Source organism: Ranitomeya imitator, chromosome 6 (genome assembly GCF_032444005.1).
Source record: "Ranitomeya imitator isolate aRanImi1 chromosome 6, aRanImi1.pri, whole genome shotgun sequence".
In the NCBI taxonomy this organism is placed as follows: Eukaryota; Metazoa; Chordata; class Amphibia; order Anura; family Dendrobatidae; genus Ranitomeya; species Ranitomeya imitator.
In genome coordinates this window covers 483644535-483661110 of record NC_091287.1, presented here as the reverse complement: position 1 = coordinate 483661110, position 16576 = coordinate 483644535, and the positions used below count along the sequence as shown (strand labels likewise).

Below are 16576 nucleotides of genomic sequence, written 5' to 3'. Positions count from 1 at the left end.
TAAGTATGTGGTCAGTATTTTACCTCAGTATTTGTAAGCTAAAACCAGGAGAGGAACAATCAGAGGCAAAGTATAATAGAAACACATCACCACTTCTGTATTTATAACCCACTCCTGGTTTTGGATTACAAATAAGAGTAAAATACTGAACCAAATAATGAATGTGTGAACGTGGCCTTACACACATGATCCCTTATTCCTCATTCAGACGTCCGTTTTTCACGTATATTTTCGATCCGTCATTTTCACGGATAGACCACGTACCTATTATTCTCTATAGGACTATTCACACATCCATGTTTTTTTTGCAGATCACTGAGACATGTCTGTTTTTTATTGGCATCACGGATGAAAAGTACCAATGCAAGACTATGGGTCCGTGATTTGTATATTTATTCATACATGAAAAACATTAAAGGGAATCTGTCACCTCATTTTTGGCCTATAAGCTGCGACCACCGGCATCAGGGGCTTATCTACAGCATTCTGTAATGCTGTAGATAAGCCCCCGATGTATCCTGAAAGGTAAGAAAAACAAGTTAGATTATACTCACCCAGGGGCGGTCCTGGTGCGGTACGGTCTGATGGGCGTCACGGATCAGGGTCCAGCGCCTCCCATCTTCATACAGTGACGTCCTCTTATAAGCTTCCTCTCATGGCTCCTGCGCAGGCGTACTTTATCTGCCCTGTTGAGGGCAGCGTAAAGTACTGCAGTGCAGGCGCTGGTCCTCTCTGACCTTTCCCGGCACTTGCGCACTGCAGTACTTTGCTCTGCCCTCAACAGGGCAGAGAATTACGCCTGCGCAGGAGCCGTGACAGAAGCAAGGAAGAGGTTATCGCATAAAGATGGGAGGCGCCGGACCTGCGATGCCCATCGGATCGGGACCGCCCCTTGGTGAGCAAAATCTAACTTGTTTTTCTTATCTTTCAGGTTATATCTGGGGCTTATCTGCAGCATTACAGAATGCTGTAGATAAGCCCCTGATGGCGGTGACCGCAGCTTATAGCCAAAAAATGAGGTGACAGATTCCCTTTAATAGTAACTGAAACAAGGATCCAAAATGCTGATGACACTTGTACCTTTTTTTTTGCGTGTATGAACAAACACACCCACGTAGTATATAACAGAGCCCGCGCAGTATATAGCACAGCCCACACAGTATATAACACAGCCCACATAACACAGACAGCCACATAGTATATAGCATAGCCACGTAGTATATAGCATAGCCACGTAGTATATAGCAGCCACTTAGTATATAAAACTGCCCACATAGTATATAGCACAGCCGCATAGTAAATAACAGCCCACGTAGTATATAACAGGCACGTAGTATATAACACAGCCCACATAGTATATAACACATCCCACGCTGTATATAACTGCCCACGCAGTATATAACACAGCCCACGTAGTATATAACACAGCCCACGTAGTATTATACACAGGCACATAGTATATAACACAGCCCACGCAGTATATAACACTGCCCACGTAGTATATAACATAGCCCACGTAGTACATAACACAGCCCACGTAGTATATAACACAGGCACGTAGTATATAACACAGCCCACGCTGTATCATAACACTGCCCATGCAGTATATAACACAGCCCACATAGTATATAACACAGCCCACGTAGTATATAACACAGGCACGTAGTATATAGCACAGCCCACGCAGTATATAACACTGCCCACGTAGTATATAACACTGCCCACATAGTATATAAGACAGTCCACGCAGTATATAACAGTGCCCACGCAGTATATAACAGCCCACGTAGTATATAACACTGCCCACGCAGCATATAACACAGCCCACGCAGTATATAACACAGCCCACGTAGTATATAACAGCCCACGTAGTATATAACAGCCCACGTAGTATATAACAGCCCACGTAGCATATAACACTGTCCACGTAGTATATAACACTGCCCACATAGTATATAACAGCCCACGTAGTATATAACAGCCCACGTAGTATACAACACTGCCCACGTAGTATATAGCAGCCACGCAGTATATAACACAGCCCAAGTACTATATAGCAGTGTGGGCACCATATCCCTGTTAAAAAAAAAGTTAAAATAAAAAATAGTTATATACTCTCCCTCCGGCAGCCCCTGGATCCAGGCGAGGCATTTAGCGATGCTCCTCGCAACACCCTGGTCCCAAGAATGCATTGTGGTCTCGCAAGATGATGACGTAGTTGTCTCGCGAGAGCACTAGGTCATCATCTCGCGAGACCGCAATGCATGGCCCGGAGCGTCGGGAGGAACGGGAAAGGCGCCGGAAGGTGAGAATAGCACGATTTTTTATTTTTTTTATTATTTTTAACATTAGATCTTTTTACTATTGATGCTGCATAGGCAGCATCAATAGTAAAAAGTTCGTCACATAGGGTTAATAGTAGCATTAACAGACTGCGTTACACAGCGTTATGCCGCGGTGTAACGCAGTCGGTTTTACGGACTGCTACAACGCTATGTGGGTGGTGGGTGCCAACTGGGGGGGGGGGGGGTAGTATGGAGGGGGCACTGAGTGCAGGGGAGTAGGGAGCGGCTATTTCGCGGCTGGACTGTGCCTGTCACTGATTGGTTGCAACCAATCAGCGACTTGGGATTTCCGTGACAGACAGAAAGACAGATAGAAATACGGAAGTACCCTTTAGACAATTATATAGTAGATGTCATTTTACTGCACAGTAAATACTGAAAAAACTGCTTTTCTTTACCCCTTCACTGCACTAGGATTTTTTTTAATTTTCAGTACGTTGTATGGCACAATGAATGGGGCCATCCAAAGCTACAGTATAACAACAAGGAGCTATAATTGTACTGGAATGTAAAGATTCAGGCTAGAGCTACATGTGACATTGGCAACTCATCTCTTCAGAAAAGCCTACAGCCAGCAATAAGCCTGCTGCCACCTTACTCAAAAAACGGGCTTAAACCACCGAAATCTAGACGAAAACAGAATAATGAATTGGGGACTAAGACTATACGGCATCTTTGGTCACAACAGTTTTCTCATGACCTAAGTACGCTCTGTGCCGCTGCTACATTGCAGCTCCATAGAAGTGAATGGGGTCATATTGCCACACCTAAACTGCTGCGGCATGCAAATTGCAAAAAATACATCAGAGTCTAATGTTTTTTCGACTTACTTGTCAAGGTAGTGTAGGTGTTGGAATGCAACCCCATTCGTTTACATAGCTGCGATGTAGCAGCAGCACCGAGCGTACTTAGGTCATGAGACAGGTGTTGTGACCAAAGTTGCCATATGGTCTTAGCCTTAGGCCCAAATTCATTATTCTGTTTGCACTAGTTTTTTTTATCTAGTTTTCATTGGTTTTTGAGTGAGGTTGCAGCGGAGTTATTGCTGGCTGTAGGCATTTCTGAAGAGATGAGTTTTCAGACAATGTCTGAGGGCTCCAATTTTGAGGACTGGAATATAAAGCAATTAATTCAAAAGGATGGAGGAAGCTTGGGAAGGAGGCGATTTGGAGAGGAATGTATGAGTGTGGAGGAGAGAAGAAGGCCTTGTGAGAACCTGAGAGTATGTTTGTGAAGGTATCTGGAGATTAGTTTGGAGATGTATGGAGGAGACAGTGTAGAGTATAACTTATTGTTAGTAGTTTAAACTGGATTCGCTGGGAAATTGGAAGCTAGAGAAGGGATTGTCGGAGGCTGAGGAGTAGCGAGGAGAGAAGTTGAGTAATCAGGCAGCAGAGTTTAGGATAGACTGGAGGGGTGCAGAGCGTTAGCTGGGACTCCACAGAGGAGAATATTGCAGTAGTCGATATGGGAGATGATGAGGCCATGCACTAACATTTTAGTAGATTCAGGGATGAGGAAAGGACAAATTCTTTAAATATTTTTAAATCAGAGGTGGTTAGGGCTTGGATGTGTGGTTGAAGGACAGGACAAGGTCAAGGGATACTCTGAGGCAGCCGACTTGTGATGCAGGGGAAAGTGGAATGTAATTTCTTATGATAGACAGATCTGACAGGGCGTTCAGTGTTCAATTATCACTGAGAGATCTGTAGATAAAGATTTGTCTGTGATTCCAGGACTTGCCAGCATGCCGCTTCGAAAGACCTTCAGGAGAATTGAAGCCTTATGTAGGGACTGGGATACAAAAGCTCAGAAATCAGGACTGCGAAGCACTGTGTACAGTGTCAATGGAGACGAGTACACGGGGGAATGGATGGATAACATGAAGCATGGTAAGAATGGATATCTGTTTCTTCAACTCCACCAATACATATTTATCTCATGTTCTGCGCCTCTTCCTGTTGAACCACAACAGATGCACCTTTTCTTTTGGTGTTGTAGTTCTGTTTTGTTTCTGGAGGTTTTGAGTAACAGGTGTTTTCATGTACTTTGTCTGTCCTATCACCTTTCAGGTGCAGCTTTAAATACCTTTCACTACTGGTGTTTCTTGCTGGTGGTAGCCTTTGTTGGATTCATTCACTTTGCTGTATTTTGTGTTAGTTGCAGTTGTTTTGGGTGTGCTTCCTTACTCCTTAGGGAACTGCTGCTCTATCGATCCTAGGAGCTGCTAAGGACAATCAGAGTAAGCCGTCATTGAGTGGGAGCGCCATTGTGTTATCTTAAGGTGCCAACCTCCGTTGTCAGATAAGGAGAGACAAGGGTCAGAGAATAGCTATTCCTAGTCTAAACAGGGACCTGTCTCCCTTGTTTGTACGTTACCTGTATGAATGTTCTTTAGCAGTCAGAACATCTCCATTTGGCTAAACAAGTCTACTTCACTACCTTCATCACATCACTAGCGGACAATTCAAAACAATTTTTTAAAACTTTTCACTCCCTGAACCCTTAAGTACAAGCACCCATCACCAACTTCAGAGCTGACAATCTTGCCACTTATTTCAGAGAAAATATCACCCATATACTGTACATCAGGATGTTTTCGCACAACTCCACCAAAACCTGGATCCCCTTCCCACCTCAAGCTTACTTTCCACCTTTTAAGCTGTTACAAAAGAAGGAGTTACCAAGCTCTTTGCCTCTTTTCGCTTTACAACCTGCATTTGTGACCCCATTCCCTCACATCTCCACCAGTCTCTCTACCCGGCTATCTTTTCCCACTTAACTAAAATATCTAACATTATTCTTTCTTCTAGTATCTTTCCCTCTTCATTCAAACATGTCATCATTACCCCTTTACTGAAAAAAAAATCCCTCGACCAGAACTGCACTGCTAACTAAAGACACGTCTCTAATCTTCACTTTATCCCTAAACTCCGGTAACACTTGGTCCAGTCCCGTCCAATCTGCTATCTCTGAGATAATGCTCTTCTTGACCTTTCACAATCTGGTTTCCACTCTTTGCACTCTATGGAAATGGCCCTCACTAAAGTCTCTACTGATCTACTAACAGTTACATCTAATGCAAAAGATGGACACAGCAGCACTCTGAAAAGACCACGATATATGCAAACACTACATTGGTGCTGAATAAAATGTGCTAAGAAAATAAAAAAGTACTTACAAAAAAAACAAAAAAATGAAGGTTCTTAGCACATACATTGTCCAATTCATGTGTGCCCATCAACCATGGCATGGTGACACTTCTCTGATGGGTCCTATCACCCTAAACATGCCTCTCTCGTGTTATTAACCTACAGTTTTAAATGGGCAGGTAGAAACCAGCACTAATTAAATGCACTGCAAAAAGCAAAGATACCTGACCGGCACCTCCATATAGTGTGAACAGGTGCAAGCGGTGTCTGCGCTAAGAACCTTAATTTTTTGTAAGTACTTTTTTTATTTTCTTAGTACATTTTATTCAGCAACAATGTAGTTTAGATCTTGTGGTGTGCAGATATCTTGGTCCTTACAGAGTACTGCTGTGTCCCCCTTTTTTGTATGCTATGCAGTCATTGTAGCGTGCAGCTGTTCACGTGACATGGAGGTGCTGGTCAGGTTTTTTGTTTTTTTGCACCTACATCTAATGGTCACTACTTGCTGATTCTCCTGGATCTCTACAGCATTCGACACTGTGGATCACCAGCTCCTCCTCACTACGCTCCGCTCTATCAGCCTCAAAGATACCACTATCTTCTGGTTCTTCTATCTCTCTGATCGCTCCTTCACTGTATGTTTTGCTGGTTCCTCCTTTCACCTTCTCCTTACTGTTGGGGTTCCTCAAGGATCTGTCCTAGGCCCCCTCTTCTCTTTGTATACTGCCCCTATTGGACAAGCAATCAGTAGATTTGGTTTTCAGTACCATCTCTATGCTGATGATACCCAATTATACACCTCCACTCCTGACATCACGCCTGCATTACTATAAAATACCAGTGATTGTCTTTCTACTGTCTCAAAGATTATGTTCTCCCTCCATCTAAAAGTGAATTTGTCAAAAACTGATCTCCTTGTGTTTCCTCCCTACACTAACCTACCTATTCCCGATAATGCCATTTTCGTGTGTGGTTCTACCATTACTCCCCAGGAACATGCCCAGTGTCTTGGGGTCATACTTAAAAGGGTATTCTCCAAGATCATATCCCATTATGTAGTAGGTGTAATGATAATAATATTAGCTGGTGTCATTAACATACAAATAGCGCAGAGATTTTTCTGTATCATACTGGTAAATACGGGGCGTGCAGAATTGTATAATATCTCCAGCAGCTAATAATGCGATTAGTATTGCTTTATCTATGTCACATATTTAGGGGTGCTAGTGTAATTATTATTTAAATCTCTGTATTCTTGCTGACCTAGAGAATCATATTGCCAGGGTATGTTTACCACATAATGAACATGATAAATAAAAAACCTTAAAAACATGGAATTACCTTTTTTTTTTCCAGAATTTCTCCACACATGGAATTTTTTTTCCAGTTTTTCAGTATACCACATGGCAAAATAGATGGTGTCATTCAAAAAGTGCAACTTGTCCCACCAAAACCATCCCTCATATAGCTATACTGAAGAAAGAATAAAAAAAGTTACGGTCCTTGGAAGGGGAGGAAAAAAAATTGAAAAAAATAAAATAAAAAATTGCGATGTGAAGAAAGGGCTGAAAAGAAAAAGAAGAGTGGAAAATTAAAGAAAAATAGGAAGTAAACGAAAAACAGGCAAAAACCAACAAAAACTAGATAAAAAAGAGAAGATGCAATCGCAATTACCGTATGTATTGGGCTTTAAAGCAAGGTGCACATGATGCCTTTAAGACACCGGCAGCCCCGCCAAAGTTTTCCTAGGCCAAGAAACTTCAGGAAAAAGCCAGCAATTTTTTGTCCTGTAGCAGCTTAAAGGGAACCTGTCACCTGAATTTGGCAGGACTGGTTTTGGGTCATATGGGCGGAGTTTTCAGGTGTTTGATTCACCCTTTCCTTACCCGCTGGCTGCATGCTGGCTGCAATATTGGATTGAAGTTCATTCTCTGTCCTCCATAGTACACGCCTGCGCAAGGCAAGATTGCTTTGCGCAGGCGTGTACTATGGAGGACAGAGAATGAACTTCAATCCAATATTGCGGCCAGCATGCAGCCAGCGGGTAAGGAAAGGGTGAATCAAACACCTGAAAACTCCGCCCATATGACCCAAAACCAGTCCCGCCAAATTCAGGTGACAGAGTCCCTTTAACTAGCAGTTTTGCTGTCGTCTTTGCGGTGGAACCACAGCTGTCTTCTTATTTCTAAAGTATCACGGTTTCCAAAATTTGGAAGAAGTAACATAAGACTGAACATGTGCACTGGAGTGTTGGTTTTGTCATTGCTGTGAATTATGCTCATTTTTTTGCATCAGTTTCTCTGCTATTTTTCGAGCAGAATCCGCCTGAAAAACAGACATATACCCTATAAGGATGCTTTATTTTTTCCTATCTACGGTATATATTCTCTGCACTGATTATGTCTTTTAACTGTTATTTCAGGTAAAGGCGCATGTATCTACAAGGAAGCCAATGCAATCTACCAAGGGGACTGGATCCGTGGGAAGAGGAGTGGATGCGGCACATATGCCATTAAGTCCCCCAGCACCGGAGAATACATCAGGGTTTATGCTGGGAACTGGAAGAACGATAAGAAACACGTAAGTTGTTTCTTTACGTCCTGTCTATGAGCTACAGGACTGGACGCTGTTGCCGTAGTATGATTGACCTGATGGGGTCGTCCAGGATGACCGCCATCTTTAGCTCTAATGTAAAGGTGAGAGCAGAATACAAGAGATCATGTGATTATAATTACAGGATATGGAAGCTTCTGTATCTAGGACATATAAATATCACCGAGTGTGAATGGTGGCTTCCGTCTCTTTCCAGGGATATGGGACTTACTACTTCTCTGAGGATGAATACTATGAGGGAGGCTGGGAGTGCGGTCAACGGAGCGGATGGGGCAAGATGATATACGCCAATGGTGACGTCTATGAAGGAGAATGGCAAAGTGACAAGTACTGCGGACAAGGGATACTTTTCTCAGGTAATTCATATTTTTTTTAATTAGGTTCCCAGCAACAAGTCCAATTATGATTTTAGGGATGTAATTGGCCCCAGCCCTGTTGGACTGAAACCCTGCCTATCGTTTTGCCCACTTGTGTCTGTGTATGATCATCGCTGGGACACTGTTCTGTGAAGCAGAAGCGTTATGATCCACTGAATGATACTTAACCTCCACAAACAACAGCAGAGATCACGAAAAGCTCAGATCTCAGCCACTTAACCCCACAAATGCAGCGGGCATTAAGGACGAAGCATTTGAACATAGCAATTTCAGTACTTTTTTTGCATTCTTTCTCCCATAATCTGTCTGCTTTGTATAGACAGGATAATGTCCCACTTTGCACTATTAATCCCTTGGCGTGTACGGACATAAATGTACATCTGCGCCGGAGTCCTGCATGTATGGGGCACGCTCAGGAGCCAAGCCCACTCGATACGTAGAAAATGTACGATTTTTATGAAATTATTGGAGAAAGTGGAGAAATTTATTTTTTCCCTACATACAAGAAAAACTGATAAAAATCGGATTAAACTCTGCTGAAAATCATTGATGAACCTCGGTCCTTTTTTTCATACGTGAAAAACTGACATAAGAATGAGGCCTTGTAGTTCAGTGTGGATTACAAATACAGGCAAGAAACCTGCCAGAAGCAGGAGCGAACACAGACAGAAGAAGGCCCCTCTGCAAAAACAGTATTCGGGCCAATAGTGTGTCTGTGACAGGAGCATCTTGCTGCTTTAGAGGTGGAAGTGGCCTCCATACCTCTTGGGCCGTTGATAGGTCCACCCCTGGCCTGGAGCACATGTAGCACAATGCTATTAAACACTATTTTGCTTTAGGATTTTACCTTTTACATGTAGTGATGAAGGCAACGGCATATCTCCATGTAGCACTTTTTTGCCGCAATAGAAAAAAAAATGCTTTGTGTGGCCTGACCCCTATGTTTCATGTATATTATCAGCCAACAAGAACCGCTATGAAGGTTCTTGGAAGGATGGAATGAAGCACGGACCTGGGAAGTTCTACTACATGGACACAGGCAAAATCTATGACGGATATTGGATAATGGACATTGCCAAGTGTGGGACTTTAGAAGACACTGTCTGGAAGGATGCTCCCGACACCAAAAAGCATCCTATCCCAGAGGTAAGGGTGCAGTCAGACGGCCATATAACATGGACAACGATCGTATCATGATGCTCGGACTGGCCGACAGTTCAGTTACAATTTTTATATAACTAAGGGGGTGACAAAGGGGAATTTGATTTGCTATTTTTTTATCACTGTGATAGGGTCTATCACAGTGATCGAAAGGAACCAATAGGAAAAATTTCCTATTGTTGCCAGGTTCCGGCTGGCAGATCTCGGCAGACGCACTGGGCATGCCACTTTTTTTCCAGGAAAATGACGCCGGGCCAGGGGACGGATCAAGAGAGCCCAGGGATGGCGTAAGTACCGGGGGATCTCGGGGGGGATCATTTCTCTCTCCTCTGACATGTAAATCAGAAGAGGGAGAAATCATTGAAACAGCGGGGACACTTTTCATTTTGTGATCGCCGGAAAATCTGGCCCTGTTCATGTTCTGCGGGATCTAAGCTACCCCCGGTAGCCAAGACCCAGAAGATTTTCCGATTCTGGCAGGAGCTACAGCCTTATTTCCAATCGCCGTTAGAGAATAAGCACCGTTAGCAGCCGCCGTTATAAAGTGTATCAGCGGTTGCTAAAGGATTAATGAAAGGCACATATCAAATAAAAATAAGGGGCAAATGAATAACACCAAAAGCTGGATAAAAAGAAGGCACCAATGCAATAATGAATCAGGCACCAAGAGTATAAATTGTTGCTGAGAAGAGACTATATATTGTAATTGCAGTCAATTTCTTTTTTTTTTTCCTAAAAAGTTGAAAGTAGCCGACCCCAAGTGCGTTCTTGAAGAAGCAATAAGAGGACTCACATCTCCAGTACAGAAGCTCAACATCACGTTGGCACACACCATGGCCATGCTATTGGACCACTGTAATCTTAAATGAAGTCATGGGCATACTATAAGTCTTTTTCCCTGTGAAAAGAGAAAAAAATTGTCTGAATTAAACTCCTATAAAATAAATAAAACTGTAGCTGAAGCCTTAGGCATGTCAAGAGTCTCCTGTGACCACTTTGCTGAAGCCATGAACGTGCTCTCAGGCTAATACATTGGATGTCATACCTATGATATTCAGCTTACTCCAATAGCTCATATGTTTGTAATAATGGAAAGAAAAATGAGAACCATCCATGTCTTTAACACTTCCTTCACTGTTATATTATAGGCCAGGGCACATCAAGGTTTATAATGGTGCTCTTCACTCCTCCACACCTAGGCCAGGGCACACCATGGTTTAGAACGGTTCGCTTCACTCATCCACACCTAGGCCAGGGCACATCAAGGTTTATAATGGTGCGCTTCACTCATCCACACCTAGGCCAGGGCACATCAAGGTTTATAATGGTGCGCTTCACTCCTCTACACCTAGGCCAGGGCACATCAAGGTTTATAATGGTGCGCTTCACTCCTCTACACCTAGGCCAGGGCACATCAAGGTTTATAATAATGCGCTTCACTCCTCCACACCTAGGCCAGGGCACATCAAGGTTTATAATAATGCCCTTCACTCATCGACACCTAGGCCAGGGTACATCAAGGTTTATAACGGTTTGCTTCACTCATCCACACCTAGGCCAGGGCACATCAAGGTTTAGAACGGTTCGCTTCACTCATCCACACCTAGGCCAGGGCACATCAAGGTTTATAATAATGCCCTTCACTCATCGACACCTGGGCCAGGGTACATCAAGGTTTAGAACGGTTCGCTTCACTCATCCACACCTAGGCCAGGGCACATCAAGGTTTAGAACGGTTCGCTTCACTCATCCACACCTAGGCCAGGGCACATCAAGGTTTAGAACGGTTCGCTTCACTCATCCACACCTAGGCCAGGGCACATCAAGGTTTAGAACGGTTCGCTTCACTCATCCACACCTAGGCCAGGGCACATCAAGGTTTAGAACGGTTCGCTTCACTCATCCACACCTAGGCCAGGGCACATCAAGGTTTATAATAATGCCCTTCACTCATCGACACCTAGGCCAGGGTACATCAAGGTTTAGAACGGTTCGCTTCACTCATCCACACCTAGGCCAGGGCACATCAAGGTTTAGAACGGTTCACTTCACTCATCCACACCTAGGCCAGGGCACATCAAGGTTTAGAACGGTTCGCTTCACTCATCCACACCTAGGCCAGGGCACATCAAGGTTTAGAACGGTTCGCTTCACTCATCCACACCTAGGCCAGGGCACATCAAGGTTTAGAACGGTTCGCTTCACTCATCCACACCTAGGCCAGGGCACATCAAGGTTTATAATAATGCCCTTCACTCATCGACACCTAGGCCAGTGTACATCAAGGTTTAGAACGGTTCGCTTCACTCATCCACACCTAGGCCAGGGCACATCAAGGTTTAGAACGGTTCGCTTCACTCATCCACACCTAGGCCAGGGCACATCAAGGTTTAGAACGGTTCGCTTCACTCATCCACACCTAGGCCAGGGCACATCAAGGTTTAGAACGGTTCGCTTCACTCATCCACACCTAGGCCAGGGCACATCAAGGTTTATAATAATGCCCTTCACTCATCGACACCTAGGCCAGTGTACATCAAGGTTTAGAACGGTTCGCTTCACTCATCCACACCTAGGCCAGGGCACATCAAGGTTTAGAACGGTTCGCTTCACTCATCCACACCTAGGCCAGGGCACATCAAGGTTTAGAACGGTTCGCTTCACTCATCAACACCTAGGCCAGGGCACATCAAGGTTTAGAACGGTTCGCTTCACTCCTCCACACCTAGGCCAGGGCACATCAAGGTTTAGAACGGTTCGCTTCACTCATCCACACCTAGGCCAGGGCACATCAAGGTTTAGAACGGTTCGCTTCACTCATCCACACCTAGGCCAGGGCACATCAAGGTTTAGAACGGTTCGCTTCACTCCTCCACACCTAGGCCAGGGCACATCAAAGTTTAGAAGGGTTCGCTTCACTCCTCCACACCTCTAGGTAGAGAGTCATTTTTCGATTAGTTAATGGATCGATTTATTGCTGTACTCCGGTAAGTTTTCTGGTGTAGATACTTTTAATAGTTTAGGACTTGGGGCAATAATCATTTATAAAGCCCCAGCCTAACTTTTCCATTTACTTCTCTGCGTAGGCATTGTTTTATGGCAGTGGCCTCATTCATGAGGATGTACATGGCAGGTGCATTTTTTCATCAGTATAAGCGTACATTTTCTCATGTGAGAGAATACATACGATTATGCTAATGTCACTCGGATCAAACTGTCAGAGCGCTCACCTTAGTGTGATCCGATTCTCTCATGAGAGAATAGCAGCATGGGTGCTGAGAAGACAAAGAGCTTAAAGGGACACTGTCACCTGAATTTGGAGGGAACAATCTTCAGACATGGAGGCGGGGTTTTTGTGTTTTTGATTCACCCTTTCCTTACCCGCTGGCTGCATGCTGGCTGCAATATTGGATTGAAGTTCATTCTCTGTCCTCCATAGTACACGCCTGCACAAGGCAATCTTGCCTAGCGCAGGCGTGTACTATGGAGGACAGAGAATGAACTTCAATCCAATATTGCAGCCAGCATGCAGCCAGCGGGTAAGGAAAGGGTGAATCAAAAACACAAAAACCCCGCCTCCATGTCTGAAGGTTGTTCCCTCCAAATTCAGGTGACAGTGTCCCTTTAATTTCTCCATCCTCTGTGTTTGCGGATATCGGACCACACTCAGGTGACAAAAAAAGGCAGGGTATTTCAGTAGCGGAAAAGTGAATACAATTTCTAAAATCTCATACCGTTTATTTTTTCCTTGCAGATTTGAAGCAGTTTCAATCTTCAGCATGTCAATTCTTTCAATGTTTTTTCAACTAAATGAGAGAAAAAAAACACACTAAAAAAGTGGCTGTATTGTACACAGCCTTTTTTCACACCAAGAGGCAATTTTTTTGGTGTAGAAATGTCTGCTGTGAATACTTAATAAAAAAAATGATATTCTATACACTGAACAAAAATAGGAACTCCAGATCTAAGAATTTTTCTATGTACACAACAGACCTTTTTCTCTGAAATATTATTCACAAATTTGTCTAAATCTATGTTAGTGAGCTTTTCTCCTAATCTGTTAGTGAGTAGTGATGAGCGAATATACTTGTTACTTGAGATTTCGCGAGCATGCTTGGGCGTCCTTCGAGTATTTTTTAGTGACCGGAGTTTTAGTTTTTAGCGCCGCAGCTGAATGATTTACATCTGTCAGCCAGCATAAGTACATGTGGGGGTTGCCTTGTTGCTAGGGAATCCCCACATTTACTTTTGCTGGCTAACAGATGTAAATCATTCAGCTGCAGCAATAAAAACTAAATCTCCGAACACTAAAAAATACTTGGAGGACCCCCGAGCATGTTCGAGAAATCTCGAGTACCGAGTATATTCACTCATCACTATTAGTGATCTCTTCTCCTAATCTGTGCTAGTGAGCTCTGCTCCTAATCTGTATTAGTGAGCTCTTCTCCTAATCTGTGTTAGTGAGCTCTTCACCTAATCTGTGTTAGTGAGCACTTCACCTAATCTGTTAAGGTACCGTCACACTCAGCAACTTTGCAAAGAGAACGACAACAATCTGTGACGTTGCAGCGTCCTGGATAGCGATCTCGTTGTGTTTGACACGCAGCAGCGATCTGGATCCCGCTGTGCCATCGCTGGTCGGAGCTAGAAGTCCAGAACTTTATTTTGTTGCCAGGTCGGCGTGTATCGTCATGTTTGACATCAAAAGCAACGATGCCAGCAACGAGCATAGGGCCCCTAGATGTGTGTCGGATCGGTACACTCCGGCTGTTTGACATGGAGCTAACAACCAGCGAGAACAAGAAGTGAGTCGCCGTTACGTCACTGGATCGCTCCTGCATCGTTCTGGTGCTGCTGTGTTTGACGTCTCTACAGCGACCTAAACAGCGACGCTCCAGTGATCTAGTTTAGGTCGGCTCGTTGTCTATATCGCTGCAACGTCGCTGAGTGTGACGGTACCTTTAGTGAGCTCTTCTCCTCTGCTGAGATAATCCATCCACCTCATAGGTGTGGCATATCCAGTTGCTGATTAGACACGATTATTACTCAGGTGGACCTTAAGCTGGCCACAATAACAGCACTGCCGCCGGCACTCGGGACCGGAGCGTTTAGCTGCATAGAAATACATGCAGCCGCACACTCCGGTCCCAAGTGCCGGCGGCAGTGTCGGGACTTGATGCGAGAGACTCACGTGAGTTTCTCGCATTGAACTCACAAGTGTGACCCTGGACAAACTGTCAAACTATCTCAGGGAAATCGGGGTCTTCACCTGACTGCAGTTTGTCATTGTAATTGACTTGAGTGGGCAAATGCTCACATTCGATGGCGTCTGGCATGTTGGAGAGGTGTTCTCTTCAGGGATGAATCCTGGTTGTCACTGTACACGGCAGATTGCGTGTAAGGCGTTGTGTGGGTAAGCGGTTTGCGGATGCCAACGTTGTGAATTGGTGGAGCATGTTATAGACACCAAACACTTGTGCATTTTATTTATGCCATTTTGAATGCAGAGATACCGTTACAAGGTCCTGAGGCCCATTGTTGTGCCATTCATCCACAACTATCACCATGAAATCTTAGAGCGCATCATGTCCAACAACCTGCTCAATGCAGGATGCACTAAACCATCTCAGATAGATGTCACTACCGACTTCCATTGAAGGAGAACTTGCCACTAGTGATGTGCAAACATGCTTGGAGAACGTGTTATGCGGGCGAGCTCGTAGATTGAGACCCTTCGGCTGCATGATTTGCAGCTGTTGGGGAATCCCCACGTGTCTTGAGGCCGTTTAACAAGCAAGCAACCCCCATGCGTTTAAGCTAAGACTGGTTTCACACTAGCGTTTTTGAACGCATGCGTTTTTATAAAAAAAAACGCATGCGTTTTTTCCCCTATATTTAACATTAAAAACGCGTGCGTTTTTTGATGTCCGCGTTTGTCCGCGTTTTTGAACGCATGCGTTTTTTAACTGCATGCGTTCACTTTCTAAAATGCAACATGTAGTATTTTGCTAAGCGTTTTTTTTTTCCAAAAAAACGCATGCGTTCACATGCGTTTTTTTTTGGAAAAAAATTGCATTGGAGTCAATGGAGACGCATGCGTTTTTTTGGACATGCGTTTGCATGCGTTTTTTTTTACGCATGCGTTTTTTTGACGCATGCGTTTTTTTTTGGAACCATAGTTAAGATAAGGTTGTCTAGACACTGATAAGGCTCCCCCATAGCTGAAGGGTTATAAAAGGAAGGCTGGGGGAAGTTTCTGGTCACTTCTCATCAGACTCCAAGGAAGACAGCACCCTGCCCGGACGCATTGTTGGACAAGACACAGAGCAATGTGAGTATATCCTTGCCAATGCATTATTCTTCAATTTTTTGGATCTACATGTCCTAATTTTTTCAATGTTTTTCTTTCAACACGCATCAGAATGTCTTCTCCGGTTTCTTCGTCTGATGATGAATTCCAGCCACGGCAATCAGAAGTGGATCACGTGAGCGAGGTAATTTTTTGTTCCGTCAGCTTGGTAAGTATTGACTGTCACATCGACACATGAGGCAATTATATTTTTTTTATTCTATAGAGCACTTCAACTGAGGGACAGAGAGGTACGGAGCAGCGGAGTCAAGGTCCAGGTGGAAGACGGCAGCGGGTATGTATACCAGGCAGACTGTCCTTATTTAAGTTGTCTTTCATATTTCTGCCCTTTCTCATTTTTTTTTTTTTTTTTTAAATGTGGTTGAGCAAACTTAATTTTTTTTAATTAAATTTTAGGTTTCACAACGGGACGATGACCACATCGATAATGACCTGCTAATCACTCTGGTACAGGAGCGAGTCCCGTTGTGGGACAGCCGGGATCAACAGCACTCCGTCAATAGTGTTATCCGTCGTTTGTGGAGTGAGGTGGCCCAAGCGTTGTGGGATGGCTGGGAG

General features: G+C 44.1%; 2 protein-coding genes across 2 annotated transcripts in view; both read left to right on the top strand.

Annotated features, from left to right (window-relative positions):
• LOC138643432 (MORN repeat-containing protein 3-like) overlaps positions 1 to 1023 on the top strand; it is a 59681-nt gene extending 58658 nt beyond the window's left edge. Inside the window, exon 5 of the mRNA XM_069732343.1 lies at positions 932 to 1023. Within this exon, the coding sequence (XP_069588444.1) occupies positions 932 to 1023 (92 nt within the window). The remainder of the gene's footprint in view (positions 1 to 931) is intronic.
• Positions 1024 to 4092: 3069 nt separating this feature from the next.
• On the top strand, positions 4093 to 10517 carry LOC138643431 (MORN repeat-containing protein 3-like). The gene is made up of 5 exons (XM_069732342.1): positions 4093 to 4237; positions 7920 to 8077; positions 8307 to 8466; positions 9449 to 9633; positions 10389 to 10517. The coding sequence occupies exons 1-5, from the start codon at positions 4093 to 4095 to the stop codon at positions 10515 to 10517; spliced, it is 777 nt and encodes a 258-aa protein (XP_069588443.1).
• The last annotated feature ends 6059 nt before the right edge of the window (positions 10518 to 16576 follow it).

Bases quoted from the DNA above. Each gene is read 5' to 3' on its own strand.
- LOC138643431 (XM_069732342.1), top strand. From the start codon at position 4,093: ATGCCGCTTCGAAAGACCTTCAGGAGAATTGAAGCCTTATGTAGGGAC. The intron at 4,238-7,919 runs GTAAGAATGGAT...CTGTTATTTCAG, and splicing joins GATGGATAACATGAAGCATG to GTAAAGGCGCATGTATCTAC. The intron at 8,467-9,448 runs GTAATTCATATT...GTATATTATCAG, and splicing joins ACAAGGGATACTTTTCTCAG to CCAACAAGAACCGCTATGAA.